At 29.1% G+C, this 26,879-nt stretch overlaps 1 protein-coding gene across 5 annotated transcripts in view; it reads left to right on the top strand.

Moving 5' to 3' along the window:
• The window catches only part of LOC136989047 (AP-4 complex subunit epsilon-1-like), a 99,813-nt gene that overhangs the window by 28,221 nt on the left and 44,713 nt on the right, over window positions 1-26,879 (top strand). For all 5 annotated transcript variants that reach the window (XM_067287130.1, XM_067287128.1, XM_067287129.1 and 2 more), the window contains 6 exons: window positions 63-228; window positions 2,395-2,561; window positions 9,652-9,725; window positions 10,471-10,596; window positions 13,891-14,003; window positions 19,101-19,240. In XM_067287130.1, coding sequence (XP_067143231.1) covers window positions 63-228; window positions 2,395-2,561; window positions 9,652-9,725; window positions 10,471-10,596; window positions 13,891-14,003; window positions 19,101-19,240 — 786 coding nt within the window. The remainder of the gene's footprint in view (window positions 1-62; window positions 229-2,394; window positions 2,562-9,651; window positions 9,726-10,470; window positions 10,597-13,890; window positions 14,004-19,100; window positions 19,241-26,879) is intronic.

Below are 26,879 nucleotides of genomic sequence, written 5' to 3'. Positions count from 1 at the left end.
TATAAATTTACATTAAATTGGTCTCTGATTAAACTTATTTTTGTTTAATTTTATTTGTTCAGCCCTTTAGTAAGAAAGTTTGCCGTATTAGCCTTTCAACATTGTTTGAATCAATTACAGAATTGGCATATTAGTTCAGCAGCAGTGCCTAAACTAGAAAAAGCATTGTCAGATGGAGATTTAAGTGTAGTAACTTCTGCAATTTCAACGTTAAAGCAGTTAACCAAGGTGTAGATATGGAGGCAGGGGAATCTTTCCTTAAGTTACTTTATGTAGAATTAGATTATTAATAATTATAATTGATCAAGGGAATACAAATTATAAAACTAAAGTTTTATTAGATTTATAATACCTTATATGGTAGAATATATTTTGAAGTTATAGTTGTATTGTCTTGATCAATCATAAAATTAATTAGAAATTAAACAAAGTCTTTAATTTTGTTTAATTTCTAAGTTTATTATATTTTATTTTTTTTTTTTATTTTTTATATTGTGTTTGAATTAATATAGTATATATTTTTATGATTCTATACATACAGTTTTAATTCAAACACGAGGAATTTGGAAAATTTCAAAAAATTCTAGTTATGTTTTTGCAAATTACACTAGTTTAGAATTTAATTTGTTATTTTTGATTCTAAGCTAAAATTCAAAGACCACGTAGATAAGATTATTAAACTACTTGCAATTAGATGTGGTATTTTATGGCAGTGGATCCATTTTATCTAGGACTGTTTTAAGGTCTTTATTTTTTACAAACTTCCTGTCATTAATTGATTATTTCATTTTTATTTGGTATTCAGCTGCTGACATACTTATAGACAAGGTTATTAAGGTATTCAATAAAGTGTACTTCTTGTTTAACAAACAGTAATTTACCTTGCAAGAAATCTATCAATTTAATTGCACCTTAGCTTTCCCTCTAAATAATAGGGCAATATATGTTTATTTAAGTTTTAAATGGTCTTTTACTTCTGAATTTTGTTGGTGTCCATGTCCCTACTCATATTACTCATAATTTATCTTTTTTACATTATCTTAATTTTAGAACAAATGGCTCATATTGTTTGTTCTTTTACCCTAGTATTACTAATATGCATAATTCTGAAAATTTTTTACATTTAGACTCTGTTTATTTTAAATTATTTTGTAAAAACACTATGTACCTGTAAGATGATGTATTTTTCTTACTTTTTAAATTTGTTTTGTAATTTTTTTATTTCTTGTTGCTTGGAGGTGGTAATCCTATGTTGCCAGAAACAACTTTACTTATGTAAAATTAAATAAATAAATAGTTTTTTGCAAGTTTTTGGTGTTTGATAGCATTGAATTCTTTGGTGATACCATATTTCTTTTTTTACTTTCTTTGCTGCTGCTTTTATCTTTAGCCAAAAAAAGTTAAAATGAAGTTAATTATGTATAATACCATGCTTAGATATTGAAAAAATGTAGGTAAAATTCTACTATCTGGATTCAAATGTTATTAAAACAGGACAAGATTCAGCAGTTTATGCATGCTTTCAGTATTTTGAGTAATACAATGCCTTCTACAAACATACTAGAGTCTGTTTCAAAGAAGTTGGCTCCTGATATAACAAAGACACATGCCACTTTGCCTTGTGATCAATCTAATTTAAATACTAGGTGAACATGAACTGAGGTGGAACTGATTCTTCATAGTGACATAGTTTCAAATAATTTTGTTTTAAAATATAGGAGAAAGGAAAATTTTCTGTAAATATATATTTTATTTACCTGAAAAACTAAAGTTTCTTTAGAATTTAGTCTGACTTTCAAAACAAATTTGTGTTGATTAGTTGAAGCTGATTTTGTATAACAAAATTATCATCTATAATAATAATTTTATAAATGAAAAATTTTAATTGTAAGTAAATAATAAAATCTATTATATAAAAAGTAAATTTATTTCATAGAAAATGATGATGAAAACTAAACATTTTTAGAGCAGACAATCATTAGGTCTGTTTAGATAGAACTTTAGGCAAAGCAAATTCTATGTATAAAATATTTAGTGGTTGTATCTCCATTTACTAAATCTATCTGAGCTCTTAGTGATTGTAAATTTTACCATTAATGGAATTATGTGTACAGTTGTATATTTGAAAATAATTTTAGTACTTTTACTAAAATAATGCATTATCTGATAATTTATATCAGAATTATTTGAAGTTTATTTGATTTTTAGGAATGTATTTTGCAAATATAATTTTGCATTCTCTGCATATGTATTTTTATTACATTTAATATCTAATGAAAACATGATTATCCATTTTTACTTATTGTAATATTTGTATAATGCTTTATTAAGAATACATATATATATATATTCTATAAATTTATATTTTAATTATTAATTTAAATTTTTTTTTAGGTAGAACCAACTCTATTTGTTCATTTAATATCTAGTTTAGTACAAATTCAGAATCAACTGATTCACAGGAAACTTCCAATAGAATTTGAATATCATAACATTCCAAGTCCATGGCTTCAAATACAGATTTTACAACTATTGTCTATATTGGGAAAATATGATCCACAGTAAGAGATTATATCATATTTAGAATTAAGTATATTACTATTATTATTATTATTTTAATTAAAAAATTGACATTTTACTTTATGCTGTCTTTTATATACTATTAAAGTTTTGTACAATATTTACTACTAGTTTAATAAACAAATAAGTCTATTTCTAACTTTATTCTTCAATAACTTGCATACAACACTATATATAACTTGCATATAACACTATATACATCTTATCATTAATTACTGTGTTCATAGTTTAGTCAGTTTAAAGTTTTATTGAAAACTTTCAGAAGTGGCCAGAAAAGAATAACGAAAGAAAATATTAATCTGAAAATTTGTTATATTAGCAGAATTATTAGAAATGTCATAGAATTTGCAAATGCACATTTTATAAACTTTTAAAATTCTAATTAGATTAAGAGAAATGATCATCAGTGATGTTTCTTAGTTATAAATAAGTTATGTTGCCATAACAAAATTCCAGATAGTATATTTATCTCAGATTAGAGTTTTTAAAGTAAATGTATTGTTGAAATTCCCCATTATTTTTGATTTTATGTTGTTTAAACTAATTTATAATTAGGATTATGTTCTTAAAATATTTATGAAGTTGTAGAATTAACATAAAATGAATAGTTTAATGCTTTAATTTTAATTTTTTTAGTGAAGATATATTACTTATTTACATCAAAATTCATGTTAGTTCTAATAGATGTAGGCTTTATATTTGGATAAAAATTTAGCTTATTGAAGTAGCATTGAAGTTTATTAATCAAAAATGTCATTTGCTGTAGTTGTCTACTGTTTATGAAATTTCTGAAGTCTACTTTAATCAAACTTCTTTTCTGCAGATCTATGTTAATACAAGAAAGAACAATCTGTTTGGTATTTCTTTTTATGTATGAATCTAAAATATTTTTAGGGAGCTAAAACAATCTTTTTTCAAATAAAAACTAATATTCAGGTCAATCTTCTGCAGATTGGCAATCTTATTTGTAATTAATTATAAAATATTCTTCAAAAAATCAGATTATTTCAATGCCTTTAAAACTAATTTTTCCATTTAATGTTTAGATATCTTTCAAATTAACTTTCTTATTGATCAAATGTGTTTTAGAAATTTATGTAAAATACAATAAATTCCCATTAACTTAGACTAATAGGAGATGAAGGTTGCCCAAGTTTAGGAAAGTCCAAGTTAATGGGATGTTTTCTCTGATCACATGAAAAATGAAGTGGATTTATAGTACAGTAATTTATTATGATCGGCTCTAAACAGAGTTTTACTGATCTAGAAGCAGTGCTGCCGCCTGCTTCTGGTGGAACTACCTTAATGGTGCTTTCATTTTACTCTAGATTACCCTAAATTGAGAAAACTCTTTGAGCTCATGCTCGGATAAAAAGAAATAAGATGAATAATTCTATGACACAGATCCCTGTACTATTATCATGAACTAATAATCAGAACAGTTCTTAATTCATTGTTTTTAAAATTCTTAATAACTAAAAGAATTTTTAGCCTTTATCAGAGGTATTAATTTACAATTGATATGGAGATAATTGATGTTTTGGTTTGGTAATTCCGATTTCCCAAACGATAAAAATCTTGCCTGGTCTTTAAATAATCATAAAATATATTCATAAGTCTAATAAATGCAATTACTTGAACTTAATTTTAATTGTCGGAACGTAGTGATGACTAATACTTGACTTCGTGCATTCCTTGTCAACAAAATAACTCTGGAATGAGTTGTCCGGTCTTGATGAAATTTTCTAGGACGACTCACCATCACTCAAGGATGAACTGTTTAAAATTTCAACTTTCAAAAATGATTCGTTTTTGTAGAACTGGAGATAGGGGTTTTTCTTCAGTATCGATCATTTTTGAGAGTTAAAATTTTAATCAGTTCATCTTTGAGTGATGGCGAGTCGTCGTAGAAAATTTCATCAAGATTGGACAACTCATTCTAGAGTTATAATGTTGACAATGAATGCATGAAGTCAAGTGTTAGTCGCTTCCTGCACACACGTGTAGAAGCGTCATCTAGTGGTCAGAAAATATGACAAGCATTAAAACAGTAATTTTGATAGGTAAATGTTATCGCTAACTAGCTACACAACAAATATAAAGAATCTTTATAGAATAATAAGTTTAAAAAAGTTTTCTTTTTTTCACTTATTATTCTATAACATGGAGCAGCAGTGATCAATATTGATGGCTTTACGATCCATTCTCTCCTTCGTCTTCCTATCGTTAGTACGAAATTTCAATTTCTAAATGAAGAAGCTGCACAGAGATTCCAGATTGAGATGAAGTCGCTCAAATTCATCATCATCGATGAAATGTCAATGATTGCTGCAAGAATGCTTTACATCAGCGGTTCCCAACCAGTGGTCCGCAAGAGCTAAAATATGGTCCGCGAAAGATTTAAAACTTTTATTTATTTTAAATTATTATTTCCATATTGATGCAAACTGAATTTAATTTTTACTAAAAATGTCATGTTTTCTATTATAATGGTACTGTTAAAGCAAAAGTCTTGAGTTTAACGATTACTTATATTAAAAGTTTTGATTAAAGTTTATTTTTCTTAAATCTTGTGGTCTCTGCTAACAACAATGAAATCAAAGTGGTCCCTGGTCAAAAGAAGGTTGGGAACCACTGCTTTACATGATCGAGAGAAGATTGAGGGAGAGAAATCCCGAGAAAGATGAGCCCTTTGTGGATTCTTTATCTATTTGTTTGGTGATTTTCGTCAACTTCTTTCTGTTAAAGATACTCCTCTCTACTCGAGTGTTTTTTACAATGTAATGTCCCAACAAGGTCCATACCTTGTTGGGACATTACATTACATTTGCATTTGATTCTTTTGAGAAGTTCATTGAACTTAATAATTCTCATAGACAAAATAGCACAGATAGTTCCTTCACAAATGTCTTACAACATCTAGCTTCGGGTTATTTCTCTGATACAGATCTGAACATTCTGTCGACAAGAAATCGAGCCTATTTATCCAGAAATGAACTTGATCAGTTCCAAACGGGAGTAGAGCTATATCCAACAAACGAGCAAGTTAAACAAAGCAACAAAGACTAGTTGCACTCAACTGGATGCCCTCTTGCTTATATAGCATCTGAAAACACTCCAGATATTGTCCTGCCTTCATCCAAAGATGACTCAGCTCTTGGTCTCTCCAAGTATTTGAATCTCTCAGTTAATGCCAGAATCATGCTGAGAGTCAACTTATGGGTGCAAGGAGTTCTCGTCAATGGTTCACTAGGAACTATACGCTACATTATATATGCTCCTAATGCTCACCCTCCAGCTCTTCCTCTGTTTATTTTAGTGGAATTCGATAGCTATCAAGGACCTTTCATCTATGGTAATCTGTTTCCAATAATCCCCATAATACGCTCTTCAAACGATGGCAGTATATTGCGATCTCGTAGACAGTTTCCCCTTACCTTAGCATACTCGATGACTATACATAAATCACAGGGATTAACTTTTCCAAAAATTAAAATAGATATAGGGAAAAAAGAGACAGCTATTGGTCTTACCTATGTTACGTTGAGTCAAGTGAAAAAAATAACTGACTCGGTATTTTTAAAGAGTTACAATGACAATCGCTACGAGTCAATCTGTAAGTCCAAGGCCCGTAGTGATAGACAGAATTTCATGAGATGTTCGCATAGCAATTAATTAATGGCTTATTCTGACCTTATATTTGTACCTTTAAATGATCCAATAGAAATCAAATATATTGTTGAGAACGAATGATTCTGTGTTTCTTTTTCCCCTCATAATCTAGAAAATAAAGGTGCGAGCAGCTTCATTCCAACTACACGCTGATGCAGCATTACTTAACTAGTTAATTCACTTTCAACATGTGTTGTGTATCTTAGCTGAAGATAGAAAATTAATAAGCCATTCACTTGATTTCAAACATACTTTAATACATAAATGATCAGTTTTAAAATTCATTTATTTACATATATCAGGTTAGTCCATAAATTCATGCATATTTTTATCTACAAAAAAAAGCAGCAAAAAATTTTAATTAAATTTTATTTCAATCTATAATGTATTCACCATTATTTTGTACAATTTCTTGCCATCTTGATGGTAGCTTTTTAATCCCGTCTTCATAAAATGATTTCGGTTTTGAATCAAAATATTCAGAAATAGCCTTTTTTACATTGTTCTCATCCTCAAAAGTTTTCCCTTTTAAAAAATTCTGCAAACTGCGAAAAAGATGATAATCACTGGGAGCAATATCTGGCGAATATGGTGGATGAGGTAAAATTTTCCAGTTGTAGCTTTCAAGTTTCTGTACAGTTATTTTTGCAGCGTGTGGTCTGGCATTGTTATGCTGCAAGAGAACCTGCTTTCTGTTCACTAACGATGGTCGATTTTTTTTTCAATTTTTCATTTAAACGCTCTAATTGCTCACAATACATTTGAGCTGTACTTGTTTGATTAGGTTCTAACAGCTCAAAGTGAATTACACCTGACATATCCCACCAAACAGACAAAAGAATTTTTTTGGATGCAACCCACCTTTTGCAGTCGGTTTTGGTTGCTTGTCGTGATCCATCCATTGTCTTTTTCTCGTCACATTATTATAGAGGATCCATTTTTCATCTCCAGTAACCAGCCTACCAAGAAAAGGTTCTAAAGCAATATGGGATAAAAGAGACGTGCAAATGTTTACACATTGTTGTCGGTTAGCTATTGACAGTTCGTGTGGTATCCATTTTCCTAGCTTTGAAACTTTTCCGATTTGTTGTAGGTGTCTATGAACAGTTCCATGGGATGAATTTAAACATTCCACAATTTCATCAACTGTTAAAGATGGTTCTGCTTCAACTAGTGCAGATAGAGCATCATCATCAAAGTCAACGGGTCTTCTAGTACGAGCCTTATCCTCCACACTAAAATCATTGTTTCTAAATCTTTCAAACCACTTCTGCACAGTCCTTGCACTAATTACAGTTTGATTATGTACAGTATTTATTTTTTTGGCTGCATTTGTAGCATTCTCACCACTTAAAAATAAAAAGTATAAAACATGTCTTTTGTATTCATCGGTTACTTCCATTTTAACAAAAATAAACAACTGAAATGTTCACAATTCTGAACAGTATTATATGAATGAGAGCCAATTTAACACTTCAGTGTAAAAATTATCACATTAGACTGACATGTTTAACAGCAAAACAAGATTTTTTTCAAGGTCATAAAAATGCACATGGACTTATGGACTGACCTGATATATTTGCATTTTAACATTTGCTTTGGTGTTTTCATTTGAACCTTCAGTCTGCTTTAGTTCTTTAGCTCCTGTTGTCTTGTCCTAAAACCTTCCAGTTATATGGGAAAACAGAACAGTTTTAAATTAAAACTTTTTCTGGGGAAACTTGTGACGCGATGGGTAATAGCATCAGATCAAAAGGCAGTTTTACCCTAGATTTACCCTAATTATAAAACTATGCTAGACATTATCCTGAGAGGTTGAAATTATCCTAGAAACAGCAGCACTGTCTAAAAGGATAAATTTATTGCTAAATTTATTACAGTGACATTCTGTTAACCCAGCATTGTCTGGACTGATATAGTGCCAGGTTATCAAATATGCCACCTTATCGGATGGTGAAAGTTTTTGTTTTTTTTTCTGATTATCTGTCACAATCTTATATATCTCTCTGTGTGTAAAATTACATAAATCTATCTTTTATGATTGTTTAACACACCATTTTAATTTTTCCAGGCTATTCTTATGTTTGGTTAGCTTGAAACAAGAACACAGTATTCTTCCTCTGTTCTTTGTACACTTTTATTTCATATAAATACAGAGTACTCTAATTACTAAAGTACATGAAGTAAGTAACGTACTGTAGCTGTTTTAGTGATAATTATTGATTGCAAGTCTGCTAAATATTTTTGTTTCTCATATGAAACCCATGCACTGATGTCTTTGGAAAAACCTTTAGAAAAATTGTGCACACAGTAGCTTTTTATTCCTAGCATAGCTTTGTGTCATCTCTAAAAGGAGAACCCACACCCCTTTCCAAGAATTGCCTGTTTTGAATGCTTTTACATGAAAATCTTAACTTCTTGACCCACCTAGTGCACCAATAATCCTCAATGATGCTGTCTTATTTGGTTTGCCGTCATAAAAGATGCCGGGTTAATGAAATTTCATTGTATTACAGAAAATGAGCTCAAATATCCTGACAGTACATATAAAGCAATTTACAGTCTTTAGTAACTTACCAACTACAGTAATATAATGCATGGTATTAGAAAGACTTCTGGATATCAAAAGCATTTGTTAATTATAGTTTCATTATAATTATAATTTTTCTATTGTAAATAAATTTTAAATTATTTTTAAATTACTAATGTGTGATTTTTTTTAAAAAAAATTTGTTTGAGTTATGTGAAGTCCGAGTTGGTGGGGTCTGAATTAGTGAAGGTTTACATATACTTATTATGTTAGACAAAACAATTAAAAAATTTTAAATATTTGCTTGATATTTTTATCATATAATAAGATTTATAGTTTTATTATAAAAATTGATTAAATTTGACAACTTATTCAAATACTTAGAGAGCAGCATGGTTGTGATCTTCAGTTCTATAACAAATTTTAGACAGTTTAAAATTTATATATGGCAATCAGTTAATTAAAAGTAATTAACTAATAATTGTTAATTTTTACTGTTATCGTTATCATCAAATCTTAAAAATAAAGAATTTTATTCAGATTATCATCACTCAGTATATATTGTTTTCAAATGTATTACAAATAATTTTGAATAATTTTAATATTTGCATAATTAGGATATAAACATTTTCTAAAATTTATGTACAGATACAAATAATAATAATATTTAATTAATTACATGAAGATTCATTATAAAAGCATATCTTAAACAGAAAAAATTTATTTGGATAAATGTAAAGTAATTATGATTGCAATATGATTATTTTGTATTTATTTAAATACAGTATATTGTAAATGCTATGGTATAAGATTTGTTAATTTTGATCATATTATTATTTATAATTATGAATTTATTTGTTTACATTTAGGAAAGGTATTAAAATATATCCAGTTGTTAAAGAAACTTTGCAACGAGCAGAAGTTAACCAAAATATAAGCTATGGTAAGTTTATTTTGAACTTTGCTTTTTTGTTGTGGGCTCATATTGATAGCACCAGGATTTGTTGCTAGTAATGAATTTTTGAAAGAAAGCATTTTCTGCTTCTGCCATTCAGTGAAGTCATGGCAGGCATTTTTTGACAAGAAAAGAGCATATTAATTTTACAAACACGGTATAGAAAAAAGACTAACAAGAGCATTCTGAAATAAATTGTCTAAATATGAAAGTTTTAACTAAAGATTACACAGTAGATGGAACTACTTGTCTCTCTGATTAAAAAAAAAAAAAAATTCTGGACTTTCCAGACAGATTGTATATATTTGACAGTTAGCAAGAATTGCAGGTTTAATCCTGCTAAAAGCCAGTGTTTTTTTAGAAATTTGAAATTTGTAGGTAATTTCCAAATCTCTTTAAAAAGATAGTCAAAACTTAACAGTTTGATTATTATTATATTTAATTTAAATATAGAGGGGCCTTGACATCCAATGGTAATTTGTTCCTGAAAACCAATAATACATTGACTTCCTGTAATTTATTCCAAATCCAAATCCTTCACAGGTGACTCCACCATCAAATATTTTTTGTTATAATTGAATTTTATATTAAAAATGAATGTTTAATAAATATTTTAGAAAATATTTTAAAGTAATACACAAATAATAAATTAGCATTTATCATAAATATTTAAATTAGTTGATGATATGTTGTTGTTTATTATTTTGAAGTTATTTTTATTAATCCATTTTAGCAATCATTTTTGAATGCATTGAAACAATTATTAATCTCCATCATGACAATGAAGAAATATTTCAGTTAGCTTTAACATCTGTTGCAAAGTTATTGAAATCAAAGAGAGTTAATTTAAAATATATGGGTAAGTCATGTACATTTTTTTTTGTGGAATTTTTCTTTATATAATTTAACAAAGCAAAAAATATGTATTATAAATACACCAAATCCCAATTTTGAACATTTTTGATCTAATAATTCAGTGTAATAGTTTTAAATTGAACAGGTATTTAAATTATCATAACAGTGATTTTATTCAGGTTATGGTTAGGATTATTGTTTACTCTAAACTGTAGACATTTCTCTTTAAAGTTTGCTTGAAATTCAGTGATCTGAAGACTACTTAACTTGAAACTTCAAAAACTGGGATTTGATCTGTTTATAATATAAATCCAACAATGTAGTTTGATGGCAAGTTTCAAAGTAAAGGAAATTTTTTACTGTTTATTTCCCTGTGAAATACCATATAAAATCATTTTGTTTTAAAGTTTATATGCAGTTTAAAAAGTAAACTTTACAAAATTAAGAAACTATATTAAATAATAATATATTTTTTTAAGTTCAGTAGAACTCTGATTATCTAAATTGGATGTGGTTTAGATAAATGAAAATTTGTATAAGTAAACACCAAACTGAATATGCTGGAAAAAATTAGCATGAATGCCAATGTGTCAAGATAATAAAATAAAATTGCAAATGAGTGTTATAGAGAAATACTTTACTGTTATTGAAAGAAATGATCATTACTTTCCTTCACACAAAGTAAAATTTCATTTTTTTTTTGCTGTTAGATTCCTGATCCATTTCAGGAGAAGCAGCTGAGTAGAAGACTTTCATTGATGTTTTTAAACCACAACATGGCTATGTTTAACACAGCAAATGCCTCAGCATGAGTGAGATGTGTTTTGTTTTGTTCTTGCTCATTATTCCTTCATCTGTTTCATTTTCAATAGGTTCACTAGTTTTGCTCACATATGCACAATCTCATTGGCAGTTAAGAGTTGAAAATTATCATTAATGATTTGCCTAGATATTGGAGGCTCTGAGCAGTTTGCTCAGTTTTTCAGATCTGAGTAGAGTTTATTCTATCCTTTTTTAGATTATCTGTCATCAGAGACTCTCAAGCTTCAGCTAACATGTAGTAGTAATCTTTTAGATGCTTTTACTTTTCCAGCTGTTATGTCTATATAACAAGGAAAAGTATTGGAATTGTATCAAATTTGACCCTTTGAGTTTTTTGCAAATCACATTTTGAGACCTGAAACCAATAAAGTCAAAAAAGATGGAAAAATAAATTGTGTGTGTGTGTTGGCAGCATTTATTTCATTTAATATCTCAGGATGGAGTAATGATAAGGGGCATTGATACTATTAAATTTTGATGGTTAAAGATGAAGACGGTGTGGAGATAGAGGGGAGTTGCAAGTCATATCTCTAGAGCAGCGTTTCTCAACCTGGAGATCACGACCCCCAAGGGGGTCGCGGTGATATTAAAGGGGGGTCGCAAAACACTAATGAAATCATTTTATGAGAAAAAATCATTTATTATAAACTTATAAACATTTTACTTACAATAAGTACACATGTAAAGAGAAGAAATTAATGTGATGGTTGCATTTGTTTACATGTATAATTACAGCCAAAATTCAATTAGTAATAGTAAGACTTACTGTTATTATTCCTTTGGGTGGGAGGTCGCAAAATATTAATTTTATTTATATTTACTATTTGGGGGTCACGGAGCTAAGAAAGTTGAGAATTGCTGCTCTAGAGAGACCTTACTCATTATTAACATTTACAATTTTTTTTATAATACTCATCTCTACCCTCAAGATTAAGCATTTTGCCATTTTATAATAATAAATAATATAAAAAGCTTTTCATGATAAAATCTCATAACAGTTGGGAAAGTTATGCAACTCATTGTTGGATTTTTATAAAAAGCAACAGCAATTTCATCATTTTCTGCCAAGAGTAAACAACAAATTTGTTTCCTATATATCTTGTTGTGTTTGTTGATGATGCCTTGATTTTTTGGTTGAACTAACACTGACATTTGGTGGAAGATATATCAAGTAAAAGTCATACACAATTGTATTTAGTATGTTGGCTGATGAATGACAGTGCATTGTTGAACAGCAGTAACAATGCCCTGTTTCTCTCCTTCCTCTTTGCCTTCATTACACAATGCCTTTTAACACAGTATAAAATATTTAGTATACCATAAACAAAAAAGTTTATTTATGCATTTTTTTCTGCTTTGTAAATGATAGGTATGCAAGCAATATTTTTGAAGCAATGGGAGTTTTTAGAGTCTCCAATCACTACCAATGGTATGCATGAATACCAATGGTGTTTGCACAAACCAATGCTATGATTTCTTTTTGCTAACTTCATAGCCAGGAACTGAAGATTCCTGTCATGAGGCCAGTGACTGTTGGAGTAGCACTTTCCAGTTTATCTTCATTTCATCTATGTTGTAGACGTCACCTTTGGAATAGCCTTTGCTTTCCTTGATTTTGTTGGCAATTATGTTGTCACTGGACAATGATTCTTCTTCAAGGTAAAATTTCTTGAAACCTTGTTGTGAATTTAAGTTTCTTAGCCAACTATTTTTGACTTTGAAATCAGGCAAGCTCCCAAGTGATTGTTCAAGTTTAGTACTTTTTCACATAACAAAGGGCCTTATATTGGTTTCTCCTTCTTTGAAGGAACTATAAATGAAGTGCATGGTCAAGTGACATCATTTGCATCTTTCATTATTTTTCTTCTTCTTAGATTCACCTTCAAATACAAGTCTGGCAACAAACTTTAAGATGGCTTGTCAATCAGCTTTTATATCTGATAATGTTGCCTTTCCTACATTATAACTTCTCGTTAAAGAAACTCCACTTTTTTCTTTGTCTAAATGGTTGATGACCTTTAATTTTGATTCTATCATCATCATCATCACATTATACTTCCTTTAAGATGACAATGACATGTGGATACTTTCAGAAAGCAATTGATATAATGTCCACAAAAAGTGCATAAAAGCAGTACACAACATCTCAGTAAAAGTTCTTGAAGGTGCACTTTGCTTCTTCTATGATCTCCAAATGTCTTCTCTACCATCACAGTCTTGTTGTTGTTTTACAAAAGGTCTGCTGAAAGTCTCTCTAGTCAGCATTGTTCTTCTAAACCTCTAAAGACAAAACATTTCTTTACCTATGCTTTGTTTATGGGTGAGCAATTGTCTGGGGAAAAAGAGATGGTCCAATCTGGGTAATGGAGGTTTGGATGATCAGCATTCGGATAATTGGAGTTTTCCTTATAACTTTTTATATGTATTATTTGTTGTAAACAATGTGTTTAATTTTAAATTAAATCTGTTAATTTAGGAATAAAAGCACTTGCACATGTGGCAAAAAAAGTTCATCCTCATTTTGCTAATGAACACCAAGAAATTGTTATGGAATGTTTACATCATCCTGACATAGCAATGAGAATTCAGGTGAATATGTATAAGATTTAAAGTATATCATTAACAAATTATACTTCACAATTTTTTATTGAACAAAATACATAAATGTTTTTTCTAAATTATTTATCTATCTACAAATTGAATAGTTATGATAAGTGTTGCTCTTTTCTTGCTTTGATATTTTTTTCATTATGCAACTTAAATTATTTCTGAAGTTATAGAAATAACATTTTTACAAAATCATTCAAAATTACTTTTGAAGTTTGTAAAAATATCTTTCATTTTTAAAATAAAATTAATTTTATAATTTGAAAAAAGAAAAAAAAATTTAAAACTATGCTAAAATCAGGATATACTACAATTTTTTCAAAGCATTGATTTAATTGTAGAAATGTTTAGCTCTACTCTAAAGCATGTTTAGGTTGGTTGAAGATGGTTTTTCCACGCTGCTTATAATTTGAGTGTATCAAGCACCAAATATATTGGGAGATCACCAAACTATCATTTTCATAGAAATGGGGATAGAAACTCTTGTCAGAGACACCAAAAGATTTGTGTTTGAAAATGTTTTAGCCAAATTCAACTAATTTTTATACTGTGTTTATATTTTATGGTTTGCAATGATTAATATTATTTTTATTTTTCTGTAATAAAATAATACTTACCAGAAAGTATTAAGAAAGCATAAGTAGTTCATTGGTAGCATTACTAAGGGTAAGTCACAATACTCAATACTCAATACTTTTATTCAGTCTGTACAATGTACAATGCCAGCACCCGCTGAGCACAGCTGGCTTAAGATACAGTATAATACATTGTAAAATGTTTAATTAACATTAATATAGCAAAGTTAAAAAATTACAAATGAAGAGGGGAAAACCACAACAATGATTATAATTTACAAAAGAAGTTATAATGAATAACAATACTATATACATTATGCATTAAGCATAATAATGCTAAATAGAAACATCAATAAACGATTAAAGGTAGAATATGCATAAGAAGCATTGATGCAACATTGTTGATTGAACAAGAATGCACATAAGCTGAACCGGTAGCCAATAAGTAAAGTTCAATGTCTCAGATACGGAACAGTGCTGATATTGTAATATTTTGTAATCAAGTCATGGAAGTATTTGTAGTTTTGTTTCTTAAGGAAGACCTTGTGTCCCTCTTGTCAGATGTCTCCATTTTCTTCTACTGATGTTTTTAGGAAGTGTCTCTCTCTCTCTCTCTAGTCCAACACAGTTAAAGATGTAATGCTTGCTTTCATCAGGGACGTTGCAAGTGGGGCACAAGTTTGAATGATGTAGTTTAAAGTGATAGAGGTATGAATAAAACCTTCCATGACTGGTCAGGATTGAGTGATGTAGTGGTTAATGTGCATCCAGTCATTGTGTAAGTAATCGTCAATAATAGGTATAAATTTAAATGTTATTTGATTATGGTTATCCATCCAATCAGTTTGTCATTTCTTAATAAGTTCCTGTTTTAGATTAAACAGTGGAGTCCTTGTAAATTTTCATAATACTATTTGTGGATGTAAGTCTTTGTACTAACCTTTTTTTGAGCAAAGGGAAAAAGTCTGCTTTTCAAACGTTTTTAAGAAAATCAAAGTTAAAGAATCCCAAGTGACTTATATGTAAGTTTCGTGGAATCTTTTGAAGATACCGTGGTTTAGTGGCATCAAGACTGACTGGGAATTGTGAGATTGCTGGTTTGTATATTAGTGAGGTTTTTTTCAAATCAGTGCAGATTTACATAAAATATATATTGTATGGGTAAATTATTTTGTATATTTATTTTGTTTTAAAAATGTGCACTACTTTCCTCTAAAATTTATTTTTGGAATTGTTTAAAATAAATTTAAGGTTTATTTTAAAAATAATTAAGTATAATTATGTAATTAAAAATAGGATAATTTATTATAAATTAATAGATAATTATTTTATAGTTTATTATTTCATTATTCTTAAGTTATAACTTTTATTTTTACTGTATTTTTTGTTTTATTAGCTATGAGAAAGGGAATATACTTATGATATAAAAAATAAGAAACCAAAGAAGTGATGTTGAAAGATGGTTGTTCAGTGTCATACATTCAATGTGATATAGGGAGTTAGTCATAATTAATAATTTTTTGAATTTACTTAATTGCTTAAAAAGTTAAATTATTTGTAATATTCTTACATTTCCAAATGTAAAAAATTTCAATTAAATTTTCTTTTAACCAAAAACGAATTTACAAGGAAGAAGAAAAACATTTTTATAGAAAATAAATAGATAAAATGTATAAACCCATGTGATTTACAATTATATTATGTAAACAGTGTATTTATTTGAAAAAATCAACTTTGTGAGACATAAACCAGTGATCTCACAAATAACTTTGGAGTAAGGAACTTGGCTACTTAGCCATATGATCTTCAACAAAAGGTTTCATAAAACTTATTTGTAAGTTGCTCAGGATGATTTTTACTTTCATTTTCTTAAAAATGTTTGAGAAGTGCACTTTTTTTCTTTGCTTAATAAAGGTTTATACCAAGGCATATTCACACAAACAGTATTACTGAAATCTGTAAGGACCATGTTGTGAACTTCCCATGTTAGTAGTAAATAATGGTGGTTTCTGGTCAAAGTATTAATAAAAGTTTAATTCACTTGTTTGCTCTGTTAATTATTAGTCTAAATCTGTCAATTACAATCATTATATATTTATACACTAGCAGGTAATTAATCTTAATTACCTGCTAATGTTTGTACTTATTTTTTGCCCGGGCAAAAAATAAGTACAAACATTAAGATTATTAGATTATTTCATACTTTTAATTCATCAGTACAGAAAAAGATTTTGAGCTCTACTTTGTGCTTTAAAATCATTGCAAGTACTGAACATTAATTTGGCTGAACATTAGAAAATCTTAAGAAGTATCAGTGAAGTTTGGGGCAATGGGTTTATGAGTTACTAAGGGGAGTTGAAATCAGTGGAGGGGCAGGAAGTCCAGGTTTCCTGGTAGTTAAGCATGTCCTGGTAAATATTGCTCAATATTACATTTATAGAAAAATTATTAGGATTGGTTTTGTTTATTTGGTTACAGCAATGCAACACATGAGCAATCTGTCAAGAAGGATACATCCCAAAAAGACTTTTATGTAAAGCCAATCCCAGTTTAAGTGTTACTAACACAAAGAAAATCCAGAAAACTGCACATGGCCAGTCTGTTGGCTATGTGCAAACCCAAGACCAACTATCAGTGTTTGGTGGTTTTATCCACTTGGTTACTGGAGTGTACTTATTGGGCTGCAATTTGAAAAAAGTTATTGACCCTATAAATTCCCACTGTCCATCTGTATCCTTCCTTAATCTCAAGAATGGAGTTAGCTAGATGAAAGTTGAGAGTAGACATGGAAGTTGTGAGAGAAATAGGACAAGATTAATTATGTATGAACTTTCGTTTTGTACCGCAAGTCATGTTATTTCAATTCAAAAATTGTTTCTGGAGTTAGATACATAACCGGCATGACACTATTGCTAACAGGAAAAGTGTGATGTACAGGGGGAAAACACTACTACACTCCAAGCAAGTTCTATGTGTTACCTATCACAGTAATGGTGCAATGGTGAATCTGTTTCGTGCTGTATCATTGTTGCAACAATTCAATGAATATAATGCAGTATATATTTTTTAAAATTCCTCTTTGTAATAATTATATTTAGTTAATTATTTTATTAAATTTTTTCCAATGAATGGTGCTAAATGTAAAACCATCAATCAAATGTAGACAGAAATTAATCGATATATAGAAGTCCAATTGATAATTTGGGGTGGGATGTATGACATTATCTTAGAAGTATTTGAACATAATTGTAGAGTTTTGTAGCAATTGGTCAAATGGCCTATACGTGCATAGCGAACAAACAAACATCCCTCATTTATATATATATAGATTATACAGTTTATATATAATGTGATATTTTAAATCAGTTTTTATGACTTGAACTGCAGCAAAACATTCTTAAACATGTGATCATTTGATAAAATTATAAATTTTATATAATTGTAATTGTGCATACTTATAACAAGTGTATTTATGTCAATTGTAGGCAAAATCAAAAATAAAATAGCACATAGACAAGGAATATTTTATAAATGTAATGTAGAAAAAAAATGTTCTAGAAGCAAACACAATACTTATAAACTTACAGAATACCAAAAAAATCAGAAAAATTTATGAAAGTTTATCTGTAATCAAAGAGAATGGGAAACAGTCTATTTGTTTGAATTTAAGCATTGAATGTATTATAATAGGTGATTATAACTGATTAATAGTCATTTTTTAAACATAATTAGAGAATTTCAGAATTATCTTCTTACACATGGCACATGTTTACAGCATATTCTATACAAGTTATTACAATAGAAGTAATATATTTGTAAAATATAAATTTAATTAAAAAATTTATTATTATTATTATCATTATCATTAGAAATTTGTGAAATCTAGTTAATAAGTTTATAAGAATTTATTGTAAGTGAAAACAGCTGTTTATTATCACTTAATTATGGTGATTAAAGTGATGAGATCAGCTCATCAGTCAGCTGTATTTATTATCCCCATTTCATTAAGCTACCATTTCCATTTTCATTTCCATTTTTAAATCCTTTTCTTCATTGCTGCTGCATATTTGCACTTCCTGGAGATACAACTAAACTATTTCCAGAGATCTCAGCTTCTGCAGAAAACCTGAACAGATTTTTGAGTAGAGCTGTACATAACTATCACATATTTGAAAAGAAAAGAAAAATATAGAGAATAATTAAAATGTCTTTTTTAGGATGTTAGATGCTAAAGTAACAATACTATTTTAGAATATTAATCTCTTTGAATGGAGTAGTAGTTTTTTGTGATTAAAAAATAGCTAAATAAAGAATTTAATTTCTGTTTTTTTTTAATTGTGTAAACATTATTTAAAAACTGAAATAATGATAAATGATCATATTATTAAATAATCAGCATTTATTTATTTTAATCAGTTTAGGTATTAGTGTAATCAAATGTATAAAGTATATATAAATGGAATAGCCTTTATGTTATTGTAATATATAAATAAAATTTTTACAGACATTGGACTTACTTTACGCAATGGCTAATCCTGCAAATGTTCAAATTATTTGTGAAAAAATGATGGACTATTTGAGTGTGTCATCAGATCCTGTATCTCGTAAATCAATTGCAAATAAAATTTCAGAATTGGCATTTCAATATCCTTTTATAATTTTAACATATATATTATTTAAAATTAAAATAATTGGGATGATTTTATTAATACAATTTAAGAATCTTAAGTTCAACATTTTTGGAATAAACATCATCATACTTTAAAGTATTATTTTAGTAAATATTAAGATTAAATTAAATGGTTTGTCTTTTTTAAGTACTAAATACTATATTTTAAGTTGTGAGTTTACCTTTTTAAAATTTATCTGTGTATTAAAAAGTCATATTTGATTTTTTTTTAACTGTTTGTGCCCTGTGGGCCTTAAGAGAGTCTTTTTAGTGAGCTCATTATGTGTTCTGCCAGGTCCACAATGGGATGGCTTGATGGTGAGGGATGGGAACTAACAAGTCAAATTTGTTTAGTTTGACATGATGCAGACTATGTTTTGCATACATTATGTAAACAAATTTATATCTTATAGCTAATTTGGACATTCAGATTTAATTTTAAGTGTACAGAGAGAGTTAAAATTATCACAATACGTTAAAATATAGAAGTTTAAAAGTATAGTTAAAGAATTGATTTTTTTTTTCTTTTTTTTTGGAGTTCCGCTGGATGTTAAAATTTTTTGTAAAATTAAAAAAGACACAGTCGCTCTGAAAAAATCTTCTAGATGATCACTGTTTATTTTTAATTCATGTTCTAGAACAAACTTTAGATGACCAGACCTTTCCTTGTAGGCTACTTAGCCATCCAGTTTAAAAATGTTCCTTAAAAACAGAAATAATCCAATTAAAATTTAAATAATTTTTAAAAATTGGAAATGGTAATCTTATGACGTCTTTCAGTTCACATCCTTTTCCTTTCGGGAGTTTCAGGTCTTATATCCACTTAAAATAGCGCTGAAAAATGTAGATTATACCACAACTTCCCTCTGGTGATGAATTATCACATTTAATTTTTGGAGTTCCGCCGGAATTCGTCATCAGAGGGAAGTTAAATTAAAAATCATTCTTTAACATTACTGCATCATCATTATTATAAAAAACAAGCAAAATGTTTTATAGGATACAGAAATACAATAAAATTTGCTCTGATATTATTTATAGATACAGTCTTGAGTGTTTAACATTTATATAAGCTGTATTATAGCTTTTTTATACATTTTTGTATTTAGAGAAATGTACATTCTGAGCTTATACATAATTTTACTTTACTGCTGCTATATATAACAGAGAGAAAGTATGGTAATCAGTCAAAAAAATGACCCCTCCCCAAGATTTTTACATTTTTGGACTTAGGACACCTTGAAATGTCAAGAAATGCAAAATAATTCAGAGGTAATTTCTGTATGTATGGATGTTAGAGTGTATGTGCGTGGGGCACGATTTTGTTCACCCTCTTTGAAGATTAATAATTCCTTTGCTTTTTGTTGAAAATTTCTGAAATTTTGCAGGGAAGTTTGTGTATTAGGGGGATTGATGCTATTAAACTTTGGTGGATAAAGGGGTCATGTCATATTTCAAGTAGGGTCTGACCTAATGACAATTTTACTTATCAGCATTTACAATTTTTTATAAAACCCATCTCTACCCTCAAAATTAAGTTTTTGCCCATTTATAATAGTTAAAAATACAAAAAGTTCTTTTTAACAAAATATGATAGCAGATGGCACCACCATATGTTGCTGGTAAAGTTAAGCAACTCATTGTTAGATTTTTTCTTATTAATTTTAAAACAGGATTTATGTAATGAATATTATGAAATATAAGTTTATTTAATTGATGTATATTATTTTAATCAAGATGTTTTGATTTTGAAAATAATAAAAGCAATGTAAATCACACTGTAAACCCAACTGGTATTGGTAATATGTACACTGCATGAATATTTTCGGGCTCCTCCTGAGTCCTGCTTCAGGTGAATCTTGTTGTTTCGTTGATAGAACACAATCACAGAAAAATAAAAATTAGAATGTCCATTAAAAATCAAACCAATTTAAAAAGCAGATTATGTTGGAGTGCCTGCTTTAACCATATGAATTACAGAATAAGATGCCATATGTCAGGGTGTAGTTTTAGTTTAGCTACAACTAAAACTTCAGATCTGGTTTGTAAAGGGCCTGCCATTTATGAACCATTTATTTGTCATCTGGTGTGAGTGCTCTTTTTTGTCTCATAAAAGCTATAGCTTTTGTAAACAAAACTAATTTTTCTGGATAAAATACATATAATTTAAATTTAGTTACAGGATTAGAATCAGTAACAATTTGGAATTGAGTTTAAATATCAATTTTAATACAGTATAATGATTACTTGCATGGAAAATTATTTCATTTATCCAAATAACACTTATTGACAGCTTGATAGCCAAGTGATTAAGATGTCTGCCTATCACTCCAGGGATCCAGGAATGAATCCAGACAGATTGAAAACCCTAGGAAATTATTGGGGATGGTCTGTCCCAAATATGTTGGGCCCCCATCCCTCACAACCTGTCTGTCCCATTGTGAGCCTGGCTGAAGCCGTGATGGGCTTGATAAAAAAAAAGCCGCCTTACAGCATTTGGGAGAGGAAGAATTCAAATATATATATATTGTATATTATTACATTTTTTAAATTAATATATATGTTACCGTTAAAGTATGAAATCCGTTATTTCATAGAATACCTAGTTATTCCATGGAATAACTGATCGTGTCCATTAAAGTGTAAAACTCTCTTGTATTTCATGGTTTAACTAGTTATTTCATAGAATAACGATCTGCAGCCCGTTAAAGTGTAAAATAATCTATATCATATATCTCGCACGACAAATACATTTACCTTCCACCCCTACTGCATTTATGAACTATTCCAGGCCATAGGAAGAGAACTTGTTTAGCGTGTTGGTGCCAGATCATTCCGGTTAATCGATTGCTTGCACGTACAGTGCCGGCTGCCGTTCGTCAAATACTGTTTCCACGTGTCAGGTATTGAGATACATTTATTTTTTTAAGTTTTATAATTTAGTCATTTGTTATTACGTTAATTTAGTTTGCTTACGTTAAAGTGCAATTATTTTTAAGACCTTAAATTGCCTTGAACAATGAATTCTTTAAGTGATAACGTAAAAAAAGCTGCAATGAAAGAAAAGTTTGAATCTTTACTAAATAAGCGTGATGTGAAAGAGAACAGTGCTTTGCTCACCCGTGAAAAATTATTAAGTTTGATAGCTGATGTAAAGAAATCTAAAACATCAGATAAGAAAGTGCCAGGTGATTATTGGTTACTTCAACATTACGATGTCCTTGAAGTTCAAGGAGTAGAAAAATTAATAGTCCCAGTAACAAATGCAACACCAGATGTAATGTTTTATTGCTCAAGTGATTCTTTGTTTGACATTTTGTACGAAACTCATTTATCTATTGGGCACGGTGGTAGAGACCGAATGATAAAAGAACTTAATCGTCGTTACAAAAATATTACGCAAAATGATATTAAGATTTTTCTGAATTTTTGTGAATCTTGTCAACAAAAACGCAAAGCGGGCAGAAAAGGTGTTGTTGTTAAGCCCATGATTTTTTCACATATGAATTCAAGATGTCAGGTTGACCTCATAGATTTTCAATCACAACCTGATGGAAACTATAAATTCATTTTAGTTTATCAAGATCACCTTACAAAGTTCGTGGTTTTAAGACCTCTTCAAACAAAGAGAGCAGAAGAAGTTGCAGGACAGTTGCTTGATATATTCCTGTTGTTTGGAGCCCCATGTATATTGCAGTCGGACAATGGAAGAGAATTTTGTAACAAACTTATTGATGACTTAAAAGTAACTTGGCCAGAGCTTAAGATCGTGCATGGCAAACCAAGACATAGCCAAAGCCAAGGCAGTGTAGAGAGAGCCAATCAGGACATAGAAAATATGTTGACGACTTGGATGCAAGACAACCAGTCAACTTCGTGGAGTAACGGGTTAAAATTTATCCAGTTTATGAAGAACAGAGCGTTCCATTCTGGCATTAAAAGGTCCCCCTACGAGGCTATGTTTGGTTGCGCAGCTAGAGTTGGACTGTCAACAACTGCCATTCCGAAGGAAGCACTTAATTCGTTGGTCGACGAAGATAAATTACAAAATACTTTGACTGCAATGAATGTTTCTTCTCAACCTGATAATGAAAAAGTAGTTGAACAAACAGTATTAAATAATCCCATTACGAAAGTATGTGTTGTCTGTTTAAAAGAATGCAGTGAAGATATAGTTTGCTTCAAATGTATGGAGCCTGTCCATATATCATGTTCGGAAGATTATGTTTCAGAAGATGAAGTTGAGCAGAAAATCTGCAAATTGTGTTATAATGAACTTAATGTTCAAAGAGAAAGAGAAAAGTCTAAAAAATGTTTAGAAATTCAAGCGAAAAAGATGAAATTAATGTCGGATAAATCTCATTCTGAAGCCTTTGTGGGGTTTACCGTCCGTATCCCAGTGCCTGAAGTTGACAGAGGAAAAGGTGATGCCAAATCTATTTTAGCTATCATCATAAAAATAACCGAAGAAGGATTTTTCCAATTGGGCACAAGAAACGGCCGCATAAAACAATTATATTCCCGATCCCAGTTCAGTGTCTGCGAACAAAAATTAATTAAAATCGAAGAAGTACCGGATGTAGAAATATCGCCCCGGTCGGTTGCTACAGCTCAAAGTTTAGGTACTGGTCAGGGATTTAAAAAATGTTCGTGTAAAACCCAGTGTGTCAACAAAAAATGTTTTTGTTTTAAAATAATGTTCTTTGTAATTCCAAGTGTCATTTTAGTAATCCTTGTTGTAACAAATGATTTTATGGTACGTTTCCATAAATACCATTTATACGCTGAATAAATTAGATAAATTGCTTCTTTTTCATTTTAATTGTCTATCATTAGTTTAATTTCATTTTAGATAAATTGTTTATTTTACACTTTAACTGTCTCTCATTAGTTAATTTATAGAATACCTAGTTATTTCATAGAATAACTAGTTAAAGTCTCAAATTAATAACATATTACACACTTTAACGGACACATCAGTTATTCCATGGAATAACTGATCGTGTCCGTTAAAGTGTGTAATATGTTATTAATTTGAGACTTTAACATAGTTATTCTATGGAATAACTAGGTATTCTATGAAATAACTGCATTAAATACTTTAACGGTAACATATATAATAACATATGATTCTTAAAAATTTTGATATCAGCATAAGTTTTAAAAAATTAAGCAATATAAAATTGATTAATTTAGAAATACTTTTTTAAGTTTAGAGAACTAAATAATGTATTTTTTTAATTCCTGATGTAAATAGCCACAGTTATTCCGAATGACAAAGACTAAGCAATGTTCTCACCTACTTAGTATTTCTGGATTAATCAATATTATAACCCAATCCATAATTAGTGAGATTTAACAATATAAAATGTTTTAAATCATATAATACTGCCAAAATAAATTTTAAAAATTTTTACTTATTTTAATAACATTTGACTATATTTAAGAAATTATTTAATATATTTAAATTGATATTCCATTTCATGATTATTTGAGTTATTTTAAAATAAAGTTCAATGATTATTACTATTTACTGGAAATACCCTATGTCAAGCATAATGAAATATTTTTTATAAGAAAATAGAGATTGAAGAATTGAGACGGGCTTCAAGTCAAGCTTGAGATTGTGATGCTATTTCTGCACCCCTTGACAAAGCTATTCTTACTCAATTTTGTTCAAGTTGAACTTCACATCCTTCGGGGGTCTCAGTTATTCCTATTCTTTTAGATCTAGAATTTACCTGACCAATTTTACTCTTATGCATGTACCCTAGACATTTTTTTTCAACAAAATAGCAAGTCATTTTAATTCCAAATTGATAAAACAGAGATGAATTGTATGTACAGTATGTTAGTTAGATTAACGATAACACTTTCTAAATTATGAACTCATTCGATCATTCCTTCCAATTGGATAATAGTACATCACATGGTCACCATGGAAAGATTTTTAAAAAATTTGTTATAGAAGTGACTAGTGTTTCTCATTTCATGGTCTTTTGCTTGTCCCGGGATTTTGGGATAAAAGTGAACTGTTTCCTGGGATAGAATTAATTATTTTTAAGATATACAAAATACCTTGAAATCGAATGATATAATTATTTTTTATTTTTTAAAGTAATTTAATAAGTTCTGCAACCTCCAAAATCATATTAATAATGCTGTGTAAGATATATAATAAAAAATTACCTTTGAATTACATAGAAATTTTCACAAATAGAAAAAATTTATTAAAATTTGCTGGAAACTGCATACAATGACAACAACAGCAAAAAACTGCTTTGAATTGAGTTGAAAATTTTTTTAAAAAAAGGACAGATCAAACTTCTAACTTAAAAGGTAACTTTTGTTTTTTAAATAAAGCATAATATAAAATATTATTGTAAATTTTTATAATAAGATTTTAAAAAGCAAATATGGTCAATACTCCAATCACTCAATCTGCTTTTTATTTAACTAATGAAAAGCCTGCTACCAAGAATGCAGTTTCCGATTCAGTTCATGTGGGTGGAATCATCTTTAATGCATTTAAGAAAAGACAGATGTTATGTGTTTTTTCACCTGTAGCCTGGAAGATTTCTAGTTCCTGTTCAAGATTGTAGTATTTCTTTTGCTCATTAGTATTTTTGATTTGTCTACCTGGGCTGCTTTAATAGAAACATCAAGCTTATAGCGCAATAATTCGGCAGTTCATTTATATTTAATAATCAGGTTTATGATATAAAACTTCAGACTTGCAGACTTCATACTTGTTTGTATCCTTGCCCAATTTGCACAACCAGGCATTATGCAGTTATTGAAGCTACTGGGCATGGTTAAAAATTAAGACAGCATAAGCACAATTATTCCAGATATTACAGGTTCTGACAAGTAAAGAATTTTCAGAGTACTGCCACAAATAAGCTATGTATTGATTATTGACGATTTGTGACATGCCATAATGAGCAAAAATTTAAAAAACTAATAAGTAGGTTTAAAATTCATAAATACAAATGTATTCTGACAGTTTATGAGTTAATTATACTTTCTATTTGCAAAATTTCCTCAACCTGAATACCAAATAAGAAAAAAGTGAACTTTTAAGAAATTTACAGGATTTCCTGGGATGAGAAAAGTTCCTGGGTTGAAAAAACAACTGGGATCCTGTTTGAGAAACACTAGAAGTGACACAATGCAGCTATCTTTTTTTAAAGTGTAAATTTGAAATTTAATGATGTAGATTTAAATATAAAAACCATCGTCTGTGTTTGTATATGTGAATTCCTTATAACTCCTGAAATCTTTGTCCAATCCAGATGAAATTTTGGTTATATTTGTTTTATGTTCTGACAGAGAGTGTAGGTTACTTATTCTATAGCTAATATTTCCACAAAATAAGTAACCTATATTCTGTCAGAACATAAAACAAATATAACCAAAATTTTATCAGGATTGGACAAAGATTTTAGGAGTTATAAGGAATTCACACACACACACACACACACAGATGATGGCTTTTATATTAGTAAATTTTTTGTTCTCTCTAATATGAAAATTAATTATTAATAACTTTTAATATTAATGAAACAGTTTAGATTATAATAATGCAACTAGTTTTACTAATAAAACATATTT

Source organism: Centruroides vittatus, unplaced genomic scaffold, assembly GCF_030686945.1.
Source record: "Centruroides vittatus isolate TY-2023 unplaced genomic scaffold, ASM3068694v2 scaffold_435, whole genome shotgun sequence".
NCBI classification, from domain to species: domain Eukaryota; kingdom Metazoa; phylum Arthropoda; class Arachnida; order Scorpiones; family Buthidae; genus Centruroides; species Centruroides vittatus.
This window is presented reverse-complemented; position numbering and strand designations above follow the sequence as displayed.